Genomic DNA, 22,670 nt, shown 5'->3' on the forward strand with positions numbered 1-22,670 from the left:
AAATACTTATATCAATAGTTGGATAAAAAAAGGAGAAAAAGACATTTATAAAGTAGCTAAAATCTTACACAAATAAGATGCATTAGTAGAATTCAAATTTTAAAAGTAGAATAAATTTTAAATGGGATGCAAAATGAAAATATAGTTAAATAGATAATATTTCGGAAGTACCTAGGAAGGAGGGTATTAAATGGCTGATATTGAAAACAAAAAAAAATTGATTAGTGGAAGATAAGTACTCTAGTCCCAGTATAAAAATAAATAATACGTACAAAACTATGTAAATTATAAGGGCATTAAGTCAACAAGTCATACCGTGAAACTTTATAAAAGAATGATAGAAAAAAGACTAAGAAGACCATGGTGATCGAAAATCAATTTGAGTTCATACAAAGTCGACAATAGAAATTACACATCTTAAACAATTGATTTAAAAATATTAGAGAAAAAGCAAGACTTAACCTAGAAAAAAATTATGATAGTCTGAGGAAAATTATATAAATAATTATATAAAAAAAGTGTTAGTATAGTGTATTAAAATAATTAAGGGTATATATGAGGATGCAATGACAAAAAAGTCTCCGAACAATTAACCAAAGTGTTTTCTATAAAGATAGAATTACATCAAAGCTCAACTTAAGTCTATCTATTTATACTAATCATGAATGAACTCAATTGACACATCCAAGACATAATATAATAGTGCTTGTCGTTTGCAAAGGTATCTTTTTACACTAATCATGAACTTATAACACACATCTAAGATATATTACCATGGTGCATATTATTTACAAATAATATTATTTTGGTAGATGAGACACATGAATGAGTAAATACTTAATTTAAAATACTAGAAGTGAAAGATTTTAGGCTTAGTAAAATAAATACAGAATATATAGAATTTAAATTTAACAATATTAGACATAGTAAGACAATTATTACGACAGGAAATGACTAAGTTACTTGTAGTTAAGAGCTTTACAAAAGGATAAAAAGGTTCAGAAAGATATCTAACACAGAATTCAAGTAAAATGGTTAAAATAGAAAACATCAGATATTCTTGTGATCGTAAAGTATTTCTAAAACTTAACAGAAAGTTTTACAAAACATCAATTCCATATGTTATATTATATAGAGTTAAATGTTGGACTATGACTCAATCACAAGAGCAAAAAATGAGAGTCACGGAAATAAGATTATTAAGGTGGATGTACGGACGAAAGAAATTTGATGGAAAACGAAGCTTAAACAGTCTCCTCCAAAAGGTCCGGGTCGTGCCTATAAGACACAACCATGTGACAATCAAGTTTTTCCCATGCTCCAAGAAGACCGGTGTTACATGGATAAGACTTCTTTGCTCTCCTCTTTATATTTTGAGTTGTAGATTCCTTTATTTTTTTTCTCTTGATTGTATTTCCTTTTCTATAGAGTAGATCCTCTGATTCTTATGATGTAGGGAGTATTTGTGATGCGATGTTGATGTATAAACTATGTACTTGCTTGTTTTCTTGTTCAATAAAATGTTTATGTCATGTTCTATGTGTTGTGCCTTGTACGTGTTTGATAAAATATGTGTGAGGTCAATACATTAAGATTTAATCACTATGTAAAAGAAGGGCCTTGGATTGTAAGACCATGGGACCTCGTGACAAAGGTATCCCTTACTTTCTATGATGTTTTCTTGAAACAGGGATCGATTCTCCACTAGGAAGGTTAATTAGAGTTTTAAAAAAAAATTCCAAATTAATGTAAGGAAATGGCTTGCGTAATCTAGCGATTGTATGACCAAGGGGCAGATAGTATCCTTTTAACCGGACTTTCTATGTTACATTTTCTACTTAATTGCATTAATCTATCGTTAAGAAGCAAATTGGATAACTCTAGCGATTGTAAAACTGGGAGGCCTGTGACCCTTTAACCGGACTTCCTAGAGTTGCTTCTTTACGTAATGGCGTTAGAACTTGGGTAAACTCTTCGGTGCGACTTTCGCGGAATTGTGTTGGACTTTAGTTAGAAATCCTACACGAGTGTAAGCATAGAATTAAGTAGATAAATAGTGCATAGGGACATTAACTAGTATCATAACGAAACCGAAATCCTAAAATCTATCATCCTTTATTCACTTGCGCTCCTCTCTCTATTCTCTTTTTTTCTCTCCTCTCAAGCTCTCTCTTCCTAGCATTTGTGAACCACATTCCGATTGTCTAGATAATTCGTCGTGCGAAGTTAACTAGTGCTTAATCAACAGTCTTCGTAGGATCGATATTTTATTATTTGATGACACTCATATACTTGCGGGCACACATCAACAGGCTCAACCTCGCAGCAACACCGCAATAGCGAGTTCGCAACCTTGGGTGGTCATGGTGGCCTCACAACGGTCAAGCATGCCTCCTGAGGTCACAAAGGCCTAGCAAGGTCTTTAAGGCCTTGCAGCGAACATGTTGTGAGCAATAATCAACCATTGTAGTAGGCCTTCCTCTCCCCAATTTTTCCCTCTTTTTTATTTCTTTTCCATTCTCTCTCTTTCCTTTGTTTCCTTCTCAATGATTTTTTCTTTTCCACTAAGAATCTATTTTCCTATTGATTTCTTTCCTTCCATCCATCAACGAGGGTACACTGAGCATGAGGGCATATCTAGGTCTAGAGTAGTTAAGGCTTGGTTCCCAAGTAATATTTACTTATTAATTCGACAAGATCCAATGTCTTTTAGGTATCAAAAGATTTAATTTTTTATAGTCAATAGGCAAAGTAACGGATGAGCATGCAGATAAATAGTTAATGGATAAAGGGCTCAAAACACATTCCTAAGGTTGTTAGTAAGTTCACCTCTTTTAAATACAAAGATAAGGGAACACTTTTATTGGGGAAGAATGATGAACTTAAGATAATCAATTCAAATAACCTAAAATTTTCATTAAATTTTATTATTCATAAACCATTAGTTAAAGGCATAATTTAATTTATGTGCGATACCAAGTACAAGGTTGAGTTTCACTCAACTAAGTGCTTGGTAAAGCATACTAAACCTCAATACTGCTATCTTAGTAAGTCATAAGAAGGATAATATTTACATGATTAGTCTTCTTTTTATTTCTAATCTTGGTTATGGCATAGTAGATTAGGGAACACCAACATGAGATTAATTGTCAAGATTTCCATGAGGGATTTGGTAAACGGCTTGTCAAAAAAAAGTTACAACACGAAAAAGTTATGTGATGCTTGTCAAAAGCAAACAAGTCAAATCATCACATAAAGGTAAATCCATTGTGCGTACAACTCAAGTCTAAGTTATTGAATATTGAGTTATTTGATAGTCTTTCATTTTCTCTATTAGTAGTAGTAGATATTGCCCTGTTTTTAGAGATTATTAAAGTAAATTTATTTGGGTTTGTTTTCTTAAACATAAGAATGAGTCTTTAGAAATTTTTATTAATTTTTGCAAGAGTTGAAAATGAGAAGGGTCAAAATCTACTGAATCCATAGCGATCATACAAGTGAGTTTCAAAACTTTAAATTTAAAACTTTTATAAGAACAATTGATCTGCACATGAGTTCTCTGGTCCTAAAACACTGCAACAAAATAATATTGTGGAAATGAGGAATCATGCACTTTAAGAGGTGACTAGATCAATATTAAATAAATACTTATTATCTAATTATTTTGAGGTGCTAAGGATATCAATAAAGAAATAAACAAGAAAAATGCCAATAGTATTGAAAAACCAATCTTGAAGAGGGCATTGTTCAAGGGGAGTAAAAGATGATTCAAATGAAAAAGGAAGATGAAAAGAATTTTGAGTGTGTAGGAGAAGCACATTAATCGTCATCCAACGAAATAATAAGTAGTGGGATATTTCCCAATGAGCAGGGACTTGATCATTCTTTAAAAACGTAGGGAATCATTTTTTCCTTAATACATAAATTGAGCCCAAAATCATACATGAAGCATTGCTTAACCTAGATTAGGTGTTAGCTATATAAGAAGAATTGACTCAATTTCCTAGAGAATCCACTTTGAGTTTTAGTTTCAAGACCCCAAAGGTAGTACTATTATTAATGCACGTTGGGTCTTTACGAACAAGTTAGATGAAAAAAGAATGTTGGTTAGAAACAAGACTAAATTAGTAGCTCGTAGTTTCAACTAAGTTAAGAGATTAACTATGATGAGATCTATGCACATGTAGCTCATCTCGAATCAATCTGAATGCTTTTAGTATTTATCACTCACTTACAAGGGAATTAAACTTTATCCAATTGATGTTAAGTTGCCATTTCTAGGCAGTTTTGTTAAGGAAGAAGCTTATATAAAATAATCATCTGAGCTTGAACATTTAGATTATCCAAATCATATATTTAAAATTTTATATGGTTTGAAATAAGCACCTACAACTTGGTATGATAAATTGTCCACCTTTTAATCTCTAAGAGAGGATAAACAAATCCCACTTTTTCATAGTGATGAAAATGATATTTTTATTATCCAAATTTATGTAGATGATATCATTTTGGCATCTACCAAAAGGATCAAGTGAATTTATTACACTTATGCAGAATAAGTTTGAGATGAGCCTCATGGGCAAATTAAATTTCCTTTTAGGACTTTAAATCAAACAAACTAGGGAAGTAATTCATAATCATCAAATCAAACACATTAAAAAAAAGCATTAACAAGTTTGGTATAAAAAGTGCAAGGAGTTGTCAACTCCAATGGTCACCAATATTAGGATGGATAGTGAGACAATGGGTAAACAAGTGGATTTAAAATACTTTAGAAGTATAATTGGTAGCTTGCTTGGATATTTTGTTTGTGGTTGGTTTATGTGCAAGATACCAATCTTGTACTAACGGATCACATTTAGTTAATTATTGCAAGGTATCTCTGAGCTACTCTTAATATATGTATTTGGTGTGTAAGAATTAATGCATTAATTTGTTGCTTACTCCAATTACTATTATGGGGGTTGCAAATTGGATAAAGAGTACAAGTAGAAATGTCAATTTCTTAGGTTTTCTCTTGTAAGTTAGAGTAGCCCGAAGCAACATTAAGTTGCATTATCCTCTACCAAGGTCAGGTATATGGTCATGAGTAGTTGTGTGTCACGATTGCTTTAGATAATTTACACAAATATGAACTCAATTACAAAATGTTCAACTCTTGTGTGATAACATGAACAGTATAAATTTAACCAAGAATTTGGTGGACCCCTTGTAGGATAAAACATAAAAAGATAAAACTCTGTTCATTAAAGATCATGCGACAAAGAGAGATATAGTATTTAAACCTTATTGACCTCTTGATATAAGAGGAACTGTAGATATTTATTATTATTTTTGATAATTTTCATCTTATATTTAAAGTATTTTTGGTAATTTTTATCTTTATATTTTTTTTATTTTTAGTCTGTTTAGGGAAGTCTCTTAGGAAAATTTTGTCTTTCTTTTAGAATTTTTCTTTCTTCACAAAATAGGAATTATGATCTATATTTTGAAATTTATTTCCTTTCTTTAGGTCAGGGGTCTAGAGTCCATATAAACATTCGTATATCAATTTGAAAAATGATCCTGCTTTTTTTTTTAAAAGCCTAAAAAACGATGGTTTTCTCTTTATTTTCAATATTTTCTCTTTTTGTCTTCTCCTCTAATCTCCTTTATCGTTAGCCCATAGATAGCCCAGCGTCAGTTGGTAGCAGACCACCAGACATATTCTAATTGAGAAAGTTGAGCGTTGAATCCAATTGAAAATTGTCATGGTCATGATCGAGGTCGTGCTACGCAAGTTCCTTCTAAGGAAGCCTCGCACTATAATTGTGGCGCCCAGGATGAGATTGAGAATTTACAAAGATAGATTATAGATTTAACTCAACGTCTAGCAACACAAAATCTTAAAGATTGTGAGGGGCATGGTCGCGAGGATCAACATAGAGACCTCGGATGTCGAGTTGATCTACTCAAATTTTTTGGTATGTTATATATGGAGAATTTTGTTGATTGGATCAATAAAGTGAAGCAGATCTTCGACAATAAGCAAGTTCCAGATCGTTTGAAGGTGAAACTGATTGTCATCAGACTTAAGGACCGAGCATCGTTGTGGTAGGAGCACTTTCTGCGCTCACGAGATAGACAAGGCAAAATCAAGATTAAGGATTAGGAGAAGATGAAGAAAAAAATGAAAGATCACTTTCTTCCTTTTGGGTACACTTATACTTCATTCCAAGGACGATTAGGTTTTGTCGTATAGAACAATAGCTTCAACGCCTAAGATGACCTAGATGGATTCAAGGATGATTTAGAGGAGGAATTTGACCCAAAAGAAATTGAAGAATCTCGATCTCGATCTCGATCTCAAATTAGAAACGAGACCAAGGTGATTAGCAAACTAGTATATGACAATTATGGAGCGGACAAAGTACTTAATGATAATCCTTTATTCAGTCAGGATAATTTTGAACCTTTTATCAAATTATATAAGCAACTGATTGTAGACCATCTTAGAAAGACCTAGAAGGCAAGACCAAAAAGATTTGCAAACTGATTTACAATGATGATGAAGTTGACGAGGTACTTTTTAGAGACTGCTGAATTTATTCCAAAAGAGCTTCCCCATCATTGTCGTTTTACTTTTAAAGCAAGATATTGCATACAATTTGCACAAGTGATTTCAAAGATTTTTAACACTTAAATTTGTCAGAAAAGATGAATACATGCTTGGTGATTGAAAACAATCATTGTGAGTTGGCTTGTAGAGAACAATTTCAGAAAGAAAGTAATGCTATAGAACAAAAAAAACAAAGTCAAGCAAATCTCAAGATCAGACACTGAACAAATGGATACAACAAATTTTAAAATTTTAATGTACGATATCAACATACTAGAAGGGGAGTCCAAGTTCTAGTACAACTATGTTCATCATTTAGATCGATGAGAACTCCTAAAGTCCAATAGCTGCTAATAGATCTTATAAGTTTGGTGTCAGATCTTCCTCTTAGGCTACCACTGACACTACTCTAAACTCGAGGGCGAGTTCTTTCAACTTGGGGTGATTGATGCAGAAAGATCCGTAGATTTTTATTATTATTTTTGGTAATTTCACCTTTTTAGTATTTAAGGTATTTTTAGTAATTTATATCTTTTATATTTTTTGGATTTTTAGTCCATTTAGAAATTTTAAGATTGTAAATCTGTTACGAAAATTTTTTATTTCTTTTAGAATTTCTTTCCTTTCTTTACAAGATAGGAATTGTGGTCTATATTTTGGAATTTATTTCTTTTCTCTAATCTTAGGATCTAGAGTTTATATAAAAACTTGTATATTTGTTTAAGGAATGATCCTCATAATAAAACTCCTTTTTTAAAAAAAAACCTAGAGAACGATGATTTTCTCTTTGTTTTCGGTGTTTTCTCTTCTTGTGTTCTCCTCTAATCTCCTTTCTCGTTAGCCTGCATGATAATCGTTATCCTGTCCCGCGTCATCTCTTTACTAAATGTCTTCCCAAACTCGAATTTGATACACTTCAAAGGAAATTTAGGATTATATCCAATTTGTTTATTAAGGAACACAGAAATCAAGAGAGATGATAAGAAAATAAGTTTGATTCCAAATGTCTTTTTACGTTGCATTTAGTTAAGTCAAATGTAATCAAGATATATGAATTATGAAGATGGTCAATTGTCAAGATTGCAAGTGGAGGTTATTTGACATTGAGATTTTAGGTGTAATGAATGAAGTCTAAGTGGGTTGAAGTCGACCTACACTAAGTGATCAAAGAAGTTAAAATAGGTTGAGTATCATATACTTAACACATGAAAAACTTAGGCAACTCAAGGGTGACTACAGGCTTGGCAGATTGAAGTTAAAACAAGTAAATGGAAGACCCAGTAGTAAATTTTCTTGGAACATGAAGTCTCAAAAGCTCGATCTCTTAGCTAGTAACTTCTAGTGAAGTTAAGAGTCAAGTATACTTGTATAAAAGTTGTATAAAGAGATATAGGTGAGACTAAACTTAAATGGGGGCTCCACCATAAAAATAATATGAGCTAAGTATCCAATCGATTGAAAGTGACTTTCAATCGACTAAAGGTGATTTGAGTGAACTCATCAATCAACTCAAGTTGTAACAGAAAGATACTCATTAGTTAGGAGAGTAGTCAATAGCCTACGGCAAAGTTAGTCGACTAGCGATTAAATTTACTCAATTGATAAACCAATGAAACACCTAAAAAAAAGTCATCAATCTAATGCGAACACATTGCAACCATCAAATAACCTAGAAGATATAACACTTAAGTCGAATGATGACTAATTTCAACTGAAGTATTAGGCAAGTTAAATGACTCTAAATATACATCTCTTATTGGGCATAACCAAGTCATACCCCAAACATTTTGTCAGTTCAACTGAAGTGCCTTGCCTTTTCAAAATCTGTGAGCATCTATATTATTGCTTAAGAACTCGTATCATTTGACGATATATGTTCATTTCCTGTTGCATTCCAAGCCAAGTCCGGACCTTCCACCACAACATACCGCTTATAGGACACTAAAAAAATTGGTGTTCCAGCATTTCCTCCACAGCTCCGCAGAGCACACAAGCCTTGTCATACATGTATTATTGCCAATCACGTGTCAGCAGCCTCCCATGTGCAAGAAGTCATACTGTAAATGCATGTATAGGTTGAACATACCGCTTTTATACTATGTTGGCCAATGCTTTCTTGGTTACTTGCTTCCAAAAAAAATCATATGCTCTGGATACCCCTTATAGAATTGTGCAAACCATCCTCTAAGGTGATTTGTTGCTAGGACAAACATACCAATGTAGTGAAGTATTTCATCTCAAATTAATAACTTTTTAAACAGCGAAGAATCTTCATGTTTTACCGTCCAGGTCCATATATCCAATCGGCTCAAATATACATGGTGAAACTATTTGATCTAGATGGTGTCCTACTTTTCATGTATAAGACCTGAGAGAGCAATGAGTTGTTCCATACCTACAAGTCCCTTAAGTCATATCCCCTTCATCCAAACGTCAAGCCAAGCTATAGGTGGGTATTTTGTCTAGACGAATGACATATATAGTGAATAGAACTATCTATGATAACATATAAGATCGATAGAACGGATAACAAAAACAGCTCCACTCTACTCCACTCGTAATACCGATCCGATTAACTCCATCTTTCCTACATGTGACAGTGCATGCCGCGGCGATGAATTAATCTTACCAATAACTACATCAATTAGAACCCCATAATTTGAAGTCTGTAATTTTTTTAAGTCCAGGGGTATTGTCATGCACCGGAATGGAAGCGAACCTTATTGAAAAATTGAGACCTCAATCAAAATGTTCTTTGTATGCTCATCCAATCCAGCCATGTATATTCTAGATTTCAGTCGGTTGACACACAATCCTAAATGAATCAAATGTCTTCTAAATGTCTACCTTGAGAATGCATCTCAGAGATATTCACTTTTGAGCATACTTCCTTAACAGTTCGTGTCAAGTGGGCATTCTCAATCATAGACTGACCACGAACAAATGCAATCTACACCTTTCCAGTATGTTACCTACAAGATCAGCTAGCCTCCATGCGAGCATCTTGACAATAACATTATAAATCTATAATCTATTACCCTTTGAATGAGCTAATTTCGGCACAAGCACAAAAAGGGTGTCATTCCATTACTTCAACAGCCTACCTGAAGAGAAGAATTCGATAACTGTTGTGAAAGTCTTTGTCAACCATCGACCATGCGTGTTTATAGAACTTGGCCCCATAGCCTTTGTCATCCGATCCTAGTGTCTTTTCATCTCCAATACTAAATAATGCATGTTAGATCTCTTAGCTCAAGTTTTGTTAATTGTTGCCCTTGTTCTTGTTAGAATAGTGGTCCATAGCTGAATAAATCTACCATCTAACCCTATTTTTGGAGCTGAGGTGCTCAACAACTTTAGTTCTAACAGTGTTCAACAAACACTGATGCTACTTCCGGGATGTTGGTGATACTTTCTCTTGACTCCCGATTTAGTGCCACAATTATACTTCTTTTTTGTTCCGTTTCACTACATCCTAAAAGACTTTGTATTCTGGTCATTATTCCTTAAGTAGGTGCATTTGGCTTGTTGCAAATAAAATATCAGCTCTGCTTCAGCTAACTGGGATGCCTTATGCAGGATACTTTGATAATTTGTTCCGCTGATGCATGTGCCTAGTGCAACCTAGGCTTCCTCCCGTTCCTATTTGACACTCTTAGCTTTTTCCAATATGTGCTCATAATAATGTTGATTCAGGATCTATAACCGATTATTTAGTCGGATCAGCTTATGTTTCAAAATGTACAGAGTTGTTCCTTCCGGTTGTTCGGCCTAAGCATCCTCCACAATATGCACGAAATCCTAATACAACATCCACATGTAGAATTTGAATGGTTTGGTCACCCTTTGCCTGTCTACGAGAATGGAGACCACAAAGGAAGAATGATCGGATATACATCCCAAAACAAGACTTAAGTGTATCCACAAAAGTCAACTTATAGCCATTCATTGTTTATCATTGCACGGTCCAAGATGCAAAATATCGAACAATTAGTCCAAGTGAATCAACAGCCCACCTAGAGTGCAAGTCTACCAGAGTAGTATGAGATGCAAAATCTATAAAGCCATGTGTATCATAATTGGTAAGTGGGTGGTCACCCTCTTTGCCTCTGTAGTCAACATTACATTGAAGTCCCCTATAACCAATCAGGATTCGCTGAGTGCAAGTCCACCATATGTAAATTGCTCCAAAGGGGTTGGCACTTGATAACGGAATGCAGCTCATACATAAAGGTGATCTATGTTGTGTTGTTCGGTTGGAGACACATGTGACATAGCAATGGATTATATACTCCCCTATGTCTAGTATGTCCACATTCACCATACGAATGCCCCATAACAACAATATTCATCCCTACGAAGAGAATTCCAAGTTATGAGCTATCTTCATATGTAGAAACCTATCCTCAACATCTTCTGCAATATTGCCTAAGACAGCATAGTTTCCAACAGCCCAATGATACTAATATTGTTAGTACCCGGAGTAGTTTTGATGTGGTCAACTAAGTTCAATTAGGTCCTATTGTGTTTGATTCTTGTGTCTAAGTGTGCAGGAGCTTAGAAACACAAGAACTCGAGCGGAAGACGCAGCTAGCGAGAAGGATGACACGGGAAGGGAGTCGACTGGCTTGGTATATCAGAAGGAAGAGATACTGCGAAAGATTACACCAGCGGACGAGAAGAATGCGCACGGCGATCCAAGGGACAAGAAGAAGGGGAGGAAGGCTGCTCGAGGAGGTCGGAGTTGAGTTTGGGTGAGTTCAACTCTGGTTAGCCGGAGAATCACTTACGCAAAGAATTACGCAAAGAGATCAGCTTTTAAGCTGAGTTGCCCTATAGAAGGCACCTTCCATGGCTGGAAGTCGCCTTGATGAACAATGTGAAGGCGCCTTCCAGCCTACTGAAGGCGCCTTCCCTAGCTGTTAGCCGAAGATAAAATTTTATCTTCGGTGATAAGATTTGTCACGCTGAGACGCCTTCCACCTATTGAAAGCATCTTCCAAGTTTGAATAGAATTTTCCCGGCACTATAAACAGACCCTTAGAGCTAGGAATAATTCAATAAGAACAACAAGTATTGTACACTTTCCTAGTCTTTCTTTTGAACTATTAACTTTCGTAAGAGAAGCAGGCTTCTCTGCCTACAACAAAGGAGAATTCTAGTGGAGCTTTCTTCAGCGCCTTGGATTAGCAATCACCTAGGTTGTAACCAAGTAAATAGAATTGTCCTCTTACTTCCTTTATTTAGTTGTTCAATTAATTCAGTGCTAGTCTAATATAATCAAAGGATTGAGAAAGGGATTATTTTTTTTTAAGCAATTCACCCCCTCTTGCCGGCCCCGCTGCACCAGCAGATACCATGTTTTTGAGGGAAGTGTTGCACCCCTTCTGTTTAAGGGGTTTGCTAAGACCCCTTATATTCCACGATGCAATCTTTATTGAGAAGGGACAAACAGATAGGTCCACCCAGCCACGACCACCTTAGTAGACAAAAGAACTGCTCCAATTCCTAGTATCTTTCTGCTCTTAGGAACAAACTCAATTGCCTTAAAATCCATGTTAACATCAATCTGGATGCCAATCTGAAAAGAGAAGGCAGATCCACTCCTCTGTATTTGCTAGCATCTTTTTCAGAACCCCATACATTCTTTGTTCTATACTTCTATTTGCTCTGCGTTTCAGCCCGAGTCTGTATCTATGTGCCAACAGCCACAATTGCAAATATTTAGATATAGTCTATTCGTTATCATATCCTTTGACTGCTTTAGATTGGCCTACTACATTGTTGGGAGATTTAATTGTGTAGCAACAACATAAACCTGCCCATCTGCTCCATGGATCCCAAAATCACCCATTTGTTTACTTGCATGTTAACCCGTGTTGTCTTGTGTGTTTGTTATTCTACATTTCCTCCTTGATTCCTCATTCTTGGATTAAAACTTCTAGAGATCTGTCTGGTTAGTTTTGTTCCCTCAACCATCTAGAGAACTACTCCTGCCGTGATCTTACATGAAGTAGTTTACTGCCCTATTTGTTTGTAGCCATTACAATACTTCAAAGTGTATTCAAATATAATCTCTAAGTCTACTTCTACACCTTGTCGGGAAAATAATTGGGAAGCTTCATACTAAGGATTTGGATGTGCATCAACTTCCACCAAAACTGTGATTCTGCCTCTATTATGAATTAATTGATCAGAATATAGATCCATGTGTCGATCGGCAAATGGAACAGCATAGCTATGTTGTGTCTTGAGATTGATCCATGTGTCGGTCAGCAAATAGAACGGTAAATTTCAATTTGTCCCGACTAGCAGGAAAAGTATTTAAAACCATGAAATTACTTATTATGATTCTCCGTGCCTTATGTTTTCATCCAACTAAATTGTTTCCATTTATATCCTCCTCGTTACCTTTGACATGATAACAATAATCTTAATACATATGATTCACTAAAACATTACTATTTCAATGATAGCATGAATTTTGGAATGATCATCTTTCGAAGAAATCAACCCCACTCTATTTAACATCACCTAAAATGAAAGCCCCAAAAGATAGGAGAACAACTAGCATGAAAGTCAAAAGGGCAGAGTGATCAAGAAGAAATCAGTGATTATTATATTTTAATAATTAAGACTTAATATATCTTCCTAATTTTCATTCACTATATAGTTACAAATATGTCGGGTTTTAATGTTGGGTTAACATCTTTAAAAATGAAAAAGAATGGTGAAATTTCAAAGGCAAGAAACAATTTAAGTTGCATTAACTTATGAAGTTAAATTGGCTTAGAAATTATGAAGAAACTTTTACATATTTGATATGATAAGCTAAGGTATTTATTTTCTTAACACTTCCAATTTAGTGAAGCATAATTTTAACATTGTGAAAATATTTCAAAAAAAATCTTATGTTCTACATTAGACAAATTTAATTTATTTTTTCATTTTTAAATTGATCCCATAGATCCTACAAGTTTGGCAATGCTTAGGTTTTTTCATTGTAAAGTACCAACATTAATCCTGATTTCATGAACTATAAATTTTTGTATAGTTTTCAAATACATATCAGCTACCTGCTACCTTAATTGTTTAGATACATCCAAAATGGCTATAGTATATGGGTACTGACAAGTACACAATGCTAAGCAAACTTAAATTTAGATATCAAACCCTGACGTATATAGGTTTAGGGTACCCGAAGGTATGTAGATACCGGATTATCAACTATCTATTAGTATCCCTGTGGTCTAGTGGCTCTAATCTAATAATGCAATTATGATAATAAATATTAAATTTTGGAAAATTTTCAAAAATCCTGTAAAACCTAATTATTATCTAGTTATAGAAAACCTAGTAATGATTGGGCAGTGTTTTTAGGAGACGAGCTATTGTTGAATCTATACTCTATACAAGAGATCTTATCCTCTCCTTTCATGAGGTATGGTTTCCATTTTCTCTTTTGCAAGTGTCTCATGGAACATGAATTACGAAGTTGCGGTTGAATAAAATTCTTCAAGAGGCTAAGAGATATATAGGGATTCACCATGATATGCAATAGGAATGACCATCTTAGGTTCTAATCAGCCATATACTCTTTTAACACTCATCCTGAAGCAAAACATTCATTCTACTTCAAGCACACTTCAAACCTCAACAGCCTTGTTTTGCAAACCTCTAAGGATTAAAGAGAAATGATTTAAGAATCCAGAAAGCCTAGTATGTCAGCAATTCAATTACTTAACTGAGATAGGAAATTTTTAATCACTCTACAAGTTTATTTTTTCTATTTTGAGTCTTATTGAACATGAACAGAATATTGCAAATGGATAAAAATTCTTCAAGAGGCTAAGAGATATATAGGGTTTCACCAAGCAATAGTTACAAGGTTGGACCATCTAAGAGTGCATTCAGACTTCTACTCTAAAACACCCATGCTTGAAGCAAAACATTAATTCTAGTTCAAGCACACTTCAAACCTCAATAGCCTCGTTTAGCAAATCTGCTTAAAGAGACATGATTTAAGAATTCAACAAACCTATTATGTTTACATTGAAAATTCCTTAAATGAGATAAGAATATTGCAAAGTTTAACAAATCAGAGAACTATATAAATTATTGGGCAATAAGCAGGTACTTTTGATGCCCAATATACCATATAACCTAGAGAGTACCAATTTTTTGCTTGAATACTTGAGTTTTCAAGTATAGTATGCCATGGAATGTTCCACTTGACTTGAAATATCACCATTACTGTAAGTTATAGCATCACAAGCTGCTTGATAGAAACCTTGCAAAATGGCACTTCCATCATTCTCAATTTTGATAACTAAAAAGGAATTTCAGTCACATTGGTGAGAAGAGCTAGAAGCCTAAAGTAGTTTTTTTTTAAATGAATAACTACCTAAATCAAACCAACATCTTTGTTTTTCTCTCAGAGCTCAACCAACCATCAAGTTTCAATTATGCAATCCAATAAAAATTAAGAAATATTCAGTCACATAGTCGATTCAACCAAATTTGTGTCATATGCATGAATTTGCATGTCGGATCAAAAAAGATTCTTCACCATGTGCCCCATGAAAGATTATACAAAAAATGTGAAATGTAAAATATAATGTATTATGATAGTAATTCAATTAGCCATAATCATGCATGATGTGTTATGGTGAATCTAAATGCAGGCATGATGATAATTGTGTTCTGCAAAAATTCAATCTAGATTACAGTAGAAGTATGCTATGATGTTTCTAACAATAACCACCAATCTCCTTCAAATATCAATCGGGCCTTGGAAAGAGAAATGTAATTAGCACTTAGCAGCAACTAATCTACAGGATTAAGATTTCTTGGACTAAAGGATCAAAAAGGGAAAGTCTAACAGTAGAAGCTATGATACCATTTGATGTAAGGTAACGAGGGACAGATAAAGAGAGTAGAAAAGTACAGAAGACAGATGGATATCATATCAGAAGTCGATGAAACATACAGAAGTAGAAAAGTACAAAAGACAAAGATGGATATCATATCAGAAGTCAATGAAACATACAGTAAGAGAAGAGATATACAAGGGATATGATTTCATGGTGAAACCAGTTGGTGCTCCCTTGTAGTAGAGTCAGCTTATTGGAGACTTTAAAGGCAATAATTCATTCCGATATTAGAGAAGAGATTACTAGTCACTTGACTCCTAGCCAGGAAATGAAATTAGAGAAGATCATCTTAAAAGACTACCAGAATCACTTAAATTTGCCGTTATTTTAGCAATTTTTTAGTAAAAGCCAGTAGGTGATTTGAATTTAAAATAGTACTTTCCAATATAGTTTGTACAAGGGGCACTTTAGCTACATATGTTAACATGCAATAGTTCTACCAAGTGGTCATCTAGGCAGATCAAGCAATACAAGCAACCCACCTAGACGGCCTAGGCAAACCAACCAGACTAACTAAGAGCTCCAAGTGGGCACGCTAAGTAGGTTAAAGGGCAGCCTAGCGCACAAAGTTCCCGCCATGCAGAATCCCGGGGAAGGATCTATTGTACGCAGTCTTACCCTACTTTTTTTTTGCAAGAGATTGTTTCACGGATTCGAACTCGTGACCTTTTGGCAAAGCAACAACTTTACCGTTGCGCCAAGGCTCCCCATCACGCTAAGTAGGTTCATTAAAAAAATAATTTATTTATCTAATTAATTCACTTGAATAAATCCCTAAGTACCCAACCTTACTACATCCCTTTCACTTTATTGTGTTATATATGGTAATCTAATTGTGTTACGTGTTTTCTTTGTTCCAATGTGAAATATGATGTATTTTATTCTTATTTTATATTTAGTTATTAATTACCATTTAAATTATAAACTTATTTTGATTAATTATGATAACGTGCGCAATATTTTTAATGTTGCCTTGTACAACTACTTAGATAATATTATAGACATGTCAAAGTCTTGTACAAACAAGCATTGTCACTATAATGCATGTTGAATTTATGCCCTCGCTATATTTACAAGTTTAAAACCACAAATGTGTGAAAGGCATTGAGATTATGTATATAAAAATAATAAAATGAAAAAATTAATTCAATAGAGTTCATGTAGATATTTGTACATATTTTTTTGGTTGCTCATCTTTATTTTATGTTAAAATTATTTTAATACTAACCTCCTAGGCCCTTGCCTTGACACTATGAAGTGAATCAACTACCTATCTCCATAAAATGCTATATATAGTAAATTCAATAGTTAGAAGAGGCCAATCAATAGAAGATGTAAAATGCAGATAGACCAAAAAAGTATTAATTAATGAAATAAAAATATTTTAATTAATTTAAATAGTACAAGTCACATAGCTTTACATAGAGCTTAATAAAGGGATAAGACTCATGCACTTGATCCCAAAAAGTTGAGAGATATCATAGCTTAAAATAATGATGGGAGGAATAAGAAAAGGATCTAATTACTACAAGTATACAATATAACTTTGGGCAAATGTCATGGAAGAGGGATATAATACATATCCGATGAATAAATTTAGAGTTTAATTTAGAGGTTGTCTTCAGGACAAGTAAAATATATTTGTACTGCAAGGAAAATTGCGGGGATGTACATCAGATGTTGGTCTAAACCCCTTTAGGATGCTAGGACACTGGAATTGAATTACTAAAAAAACACTCACAAACATCACCCAAAACATGTTTGCAAAGCAGATGGGAAGGGGATAAAGAGAAAGATTTGATAATAACATAAGATGTTTGGCCGAGATGATATATAGCAATTGGGAAAAAAAATGAAGATTAAAACACCTATACATTAAACTTGTTCACATCTCGACGATAACAACCACACCAATAGATATCTAAAATGGAGGGAACGTTGTTTTGGTGGATTGCCTACCTACCAATGAGAGATAAGAGATACCTTGATACAATCCCAAAAGGGATTCATCTGATTTAGCCATTTAATTAGAATAAGTAAATTACTTTATCTAGAATTAGTTTTAGGATCTAGAGCTAGTTATTCTCAAATTTGTTATTAGATATTGACAAAGCATATATTGGATGCCTAAAAATACACATATCATGTAGCAATGAATTCATTATGAATTAAAAATCTTTTGGTATTTGAGGACAATCTCCTTAAAGTGATCATCCTCTTTTTTTATTTCCCATGAGATAAAAAGTGGGTTCCTACGAACTTGATATCAAAGCAAAGTTCCTCATCTCCACCCATCACCCTACATCACAAACCCTCCACAACCCCCCCCAAACACTCCCACATCTCCTACATCATAATTCTTGTAACACCACAAACAACCCATTGATATCATCTCTAACACAATTGTTATCATCATTCCATAACACAGTTGCAACTTTCTTTGAACATACTTTCTTTATAATTCTATTATTTTTTATTTCTTTTAAAAGAACAAAAAAATGTTCCAAAAAAGTATGTTTGATCAATTCTAACACGGCAAGGATATTTCATATAGGAACTAACTAGAGAACAAAAGAAGAATTCCATTATTTGAGAAGTAGAGATTAGAGTGGATGGATTTCAAGCACTCAAAAAATTTTCCTCTTACACTGCAACGTCAGATGACTCCAAGGTGTAGACAGCTTCTCTGCATTGTAAAGGAAAGGTTGTCTAATGGTACTAGTTGTTTGAGTCATGCTATGAGTCTTTATCATGAGAGAAGTTGATCTTATCACTTGTTTCATCTCCAAAGTAAAAAAAAAATGTTGATGAGTTGTCTAAAATTCGACAAATCACATCAATAACAAAGTACCATAGTCACTTTCTTCAACTTTTTAACCAAAGTCATGGTTGCTTAGAGCAAGAATTATTCATCTATCATCCATATTTAAAGTCACTGCATTAAAGCCTTATAGGTGCCTATATCATCTACTTTCGTCATCTGAGAGAACCAAGGGACAATAACTAGTCCAAAATTCTTAGTGTGGGCACACATCCTCCTTTAATCAGTGCATCAAATGCAATATCTTCCTCTATGCCCGCAGGTTTGGCGACTACCACAAATTTCTAAAGACCACCTAAAATGAAGACCTTGTTCTCATCGACAACCTCCAAAGTTTTCCTTTGATCAGCACTAGCAAACTCATTTTTACTAAAAGACAACAAACCACAACCCATTTTGGCACACTAGCTCTACTCAATGAAGCAATGGTGAAGATTATTCTTTTGTTATAACTTAGTGAGGACTCGACGCAAGACAAAGATGAAGGAAATCTCAAGGCAAAAGTCATTCTTCTAAAATAAAGTATTAGAATGCTCATAACCTCTCAACAAAGATCTCACACATTATACTTTGTCATTGAAGGAATTTTAGGCATACTCATTCGGGTTCAAAGAAGAACCATAGATGGTTACTTGTGTGTCATAACTCTATAGAAAAAGTCTCAATTTGCAACACAGAAGATGTTTTATGCAAGGCATTGGAAGGAAAAAAAAAGTAAAAAGGATCGACCTCAAGGACAAGGTTGTTTTAAAGGTCAATGAAATGATATGATCCTGATAGGAATATTTTTAAATTAAATTTTCAGCTTAAGACTATCCTAATAGAAATATTTTAAAATTAATTTTTCAGCTTAAAACTATCTTCCTTTATTATCTTTAAAATAAGTCATTTAATTATAATAAATAAATTAATTTATCTAGAAATAGTTTTAGGATTCAGAGTTAGTTATTTCCTAACTTATTATTAGATATTAGAATTAATTTTTTTTCAATTGTCAACAAAGCACCTCTTGGATGCCTATAAATAAACATATCACGAATCCCTTTAGAAATCAAGTAATCAATCAATTAATTAATTCATTAAGTTAATGAATTAAAAGCTTTTGTCTATGAAAGGTCAATCCACTCGAAAGGTCGTCCTCTTTCAGTGATTTCATACGAGATAAGATGGGGATTCCTATCATATTACAACATATTAAATTCAGTAAAAAAAGATGCATGTAAAGGAAACAAATTGCCGATGGAATAAGGCACAAGCACAGGACCAAACCAGGCCGATCGTTCTCAGAAAGCAAGGTTTCAGATAACCAATTGATTCCTTTCCTAAGGATCCAACTCCTTGGCTCTCGAACAGCCAACAAGAGGAGTTTTCCCAAAAGTCATAACGATTTCCACGAGGTATTCTTAGATCACTGCACCCTCTCTAGATTTGGCCCAAGATCTACCTATGCTTACGATTTCAGCAAATCATCTAAATGCAGCGGAGAAGAGTTACCTGTTAAAATGGGCGGCGACGGCGAAACTGGTGCGGGGTAGAGAATGGTAGAGGGAAAAGGTAGGAGGAGGAAAATACGAGGCGGAGTCGAGGGTGCGATGCGTTTCCAGGGGAGGATAAAGAAATAGATCAGACGCAAGCAGACGGGAGTACCGAAAAAGAAGAATCCGGAAGGTTTTGTTTTTTTTTTCCTTTTGAAAAATTACAATTAGGGATTTGTTTCTTATCTTGGCATTATGTAAATAGATCAAACAGTATATACTACGCATATTTATATTTTTTTAAAAAAATAATTAAATAAAAGTTACCAGGGCATCCCATTCCTTATTTTTAAATATCTTATAGAACATTTGGTTTATATTTTTCATATTATTTTTTATTTTTATTTTTATTTTTTAAGAAAATAAAAAATATATATTTAGTTTGTATTTTCTAGGTTCATTTTCTTAAAAATAGAAAGTATTTTCTAAGAAAACGAAAAATAAAAAAAAATTATTTTCTAAAAAATTAAAAAATAAGGATGTGTTTGGTTTGCGTGTTTTTCATTTTCATTTTCATTTTTTGAAAAACATGTATTTTCTAAAAAAATAGAAAATGACTTCTAGACATTTTCTATCTTTTCAAAAAAAATACTATCTATTTTTTATAAAATAGACATGAAAAACATAAACCAAACACCATTTTTCATAAATACGTGTTTTTTAAAAAATGAAAATGAAAAATGTACCAACCAAATGCACGTGGTTTTCTGAAAATAAAAATAAAAATACAAATAAACCAAATGTTTCCTTATTATTATTATATATCTGTGTGTGTATGTGTGTGTGTTAAGCCATTTAGAATGCGTGTTTGGTTCAACTTATTTACTTAGAGGTTTTAATATATAATCTAGTTTAACATGTACACACACGTCACCCAATTTTTTTATCTTGTGTTAAGCCATTTAGAATGCATTTGGTTCAACTTATTTATTTAGGGTAATAGGAGTGGGGAATGGGAATGGGAATCATTGATTCCCATTGTTAATGTTTGGATTATAGGAATAGGAATACAAATAAGGGAATGAATCCTTGAAATTGGGTAATGACTCATTCCCATGTACCTCCCCTTCAATGAGCCATTACCCTATTTTCATCAATCAAAATATTCCCTTATTCCAAAAATACCCTTGACTTAAAACTAAAATTTTCTCCATTAATATCAAATATCAAAATATATTTATTTATTTTTTCTTTCATATCACTTATCTCTCCTTATTCTCTCTCATTATATTTTCTCTCTCATCATTTTATCACACACTTTCTCTCTCCTTAATCTCTCCTATCACTCTCTTTCCTCTTTTTTTTTCTCATTACACTTTCTCTCTCATCATACTTTCTCTCTCCTCAATCTCTTCCATCGCATTCTCTTCCTTCTTTTTTTCCTCATCACACTTTCTCTCTCATCATGCTTTCTCTCTCCTCAATCTCTTCCATCGCATTCTCTTCCTTCTTTTTTTCCTCATCACACTTTCTCTCTCCTCAATCTCTCCCATCACACTCTTTTTTTTCTCATCACACTTTCTCTCTCATCATACTTTCTCTCTCCTCAATCTCTCTTATCACACTTCCTCCTTTTTTCCTCAACACACTGTCTCTCTCATCATACTTTCTCTCTCATCATACTTTCTCTCTCCTCAATCTCTCTTATCACACTTACTCCTTTTTTTCTCTCATCATACTTTCTCTCTCATCATACTTTCTCTCTCCTCAATCTCTCTTATCACACTTACTCCTTTTTTCCTCAACACACTTTCTCTCTCCTCAATCTCTCTCATGACACACTCTCTTCTCATTTTTTTCTCACTATATTTTCTCTCTCTTCATCCTCTCCTATCATACTTTCTCTCACATCATATTTTCTCTCATCATGCTCTCTCCAATCACACTTTTTTTTTTCATTTTCTCTCATCACACTTTCTCTCTCTTCATTCTTTCTTATCACACTTTCTCTCTCATAATACTTTCTCTCTCATCATTCTCTTTCATCATATTTTTCTCTCACATCTAATTTTTTCTCTTATTTTCCTTTAAGGGTAAAAAAGGAAACTTTGATTTATTCCGATAGAAGATATACAACTAACCAAACATTGCTTTTAAGAGTGATATCCATGCTCATACCCATTCCCATTCCACAATACAATGATTCCCATTCCGATTCTTATTCCTAGGAAAGAACCAAATGCCCCCTTAGATGTTTTAATCAATAACGTCACATGTATTATATTATCCTTGGTTCAACTTATTAATTTTTTGAATAAAATAAATTAAATTAATAATATTAATGATAATAATAGGTTGATAATGCATATAATAAATAAATATAATTGATTTATAATTTTTAAAATCAACTTATCTCCTAAAACTTAAAGTTCAAAAGTCTCATGCTCTCCCCTCTATTCTCCCTCCAGCGCCTCCTCCAACGTCGGCTCTGTTGTTGCAATTATGTCATAAGAAAGAAATTTCGATGATTGATAATTATTTAAATTTAACATAAAACATTGGATCTAATATGAGTTCATGTTTGTAGGACCAAGAAAGTTGAGGATCAGATTCCTAATAAGAGAAGTCCTTATAGGTCGAACGACCCGATATAAGTCAAGAGAAGTCCAAAGAGCTTAGGGGACCAGATCTTTGGCACGGGAGATGCTCTTATAAGTTAGAAGACCGGATATAAGGCAAAAGAAGTTCAGAAAGGTCGAGAACTAGATTCTTGACGAAGCAATTGAAAATCGGCACAAGCAAAGTGTGCTAATCGATTAAGAAAAAACTTAATCGATTAAGAA

General features: G+C 33.7%; 1 protein-coding gene across 3 annotated transcripts in view; it reads right to left on the reverse strand.

The window, feature by feature from the left end:
- The window catches only part of LOC122033325, a 34,216-nt gene extending 14,188 nt beyond the window's left edge, over positions 1 to 20,028 (reverse strand). The window contains exons 1-2 of one of the 3 annotated variants that reach the window (XM_042592330.1): positions 19,847 to 20,002; positions 14,773 to 14,888 (exon numbers count right to left, since the gene is read on the reverse strand). In XM_042592330.1, the coding sequence (XP_042448264.1) occupies positions 14,773 to 14,849 (77 nt within the window). In that variant the 5' untranslated portion in view covers positions 14,850 to 14,888; positions 19,847 to 20,002. Of the gene's footprint in view, positions 1 to 14,772; positions 14,889 to 19,846 lie in introns of all 3 variants that reach the window. The other 2 variants (XM_042592332.1, XM_042592333.1) reach the window with 2 other exon arrangements.
- Positions 20,029 to 22,670: the final 2,642 nt, after the last annotated feature.

Source organism: Zingiber officinale, chromosome 11B, assembly GCF_018446385.1.
Source record: "Zingiber officinale cultivar Zhangliang chromosome 11B, Zo_v1.1, whole genome shotgun sequence".
NCBI lineage: Eukaryota > Viridiplantae > Streptophyta > Magnoliopsida > Zingiberales > Zingiberaceae > Zingiber > Zingiber officinale.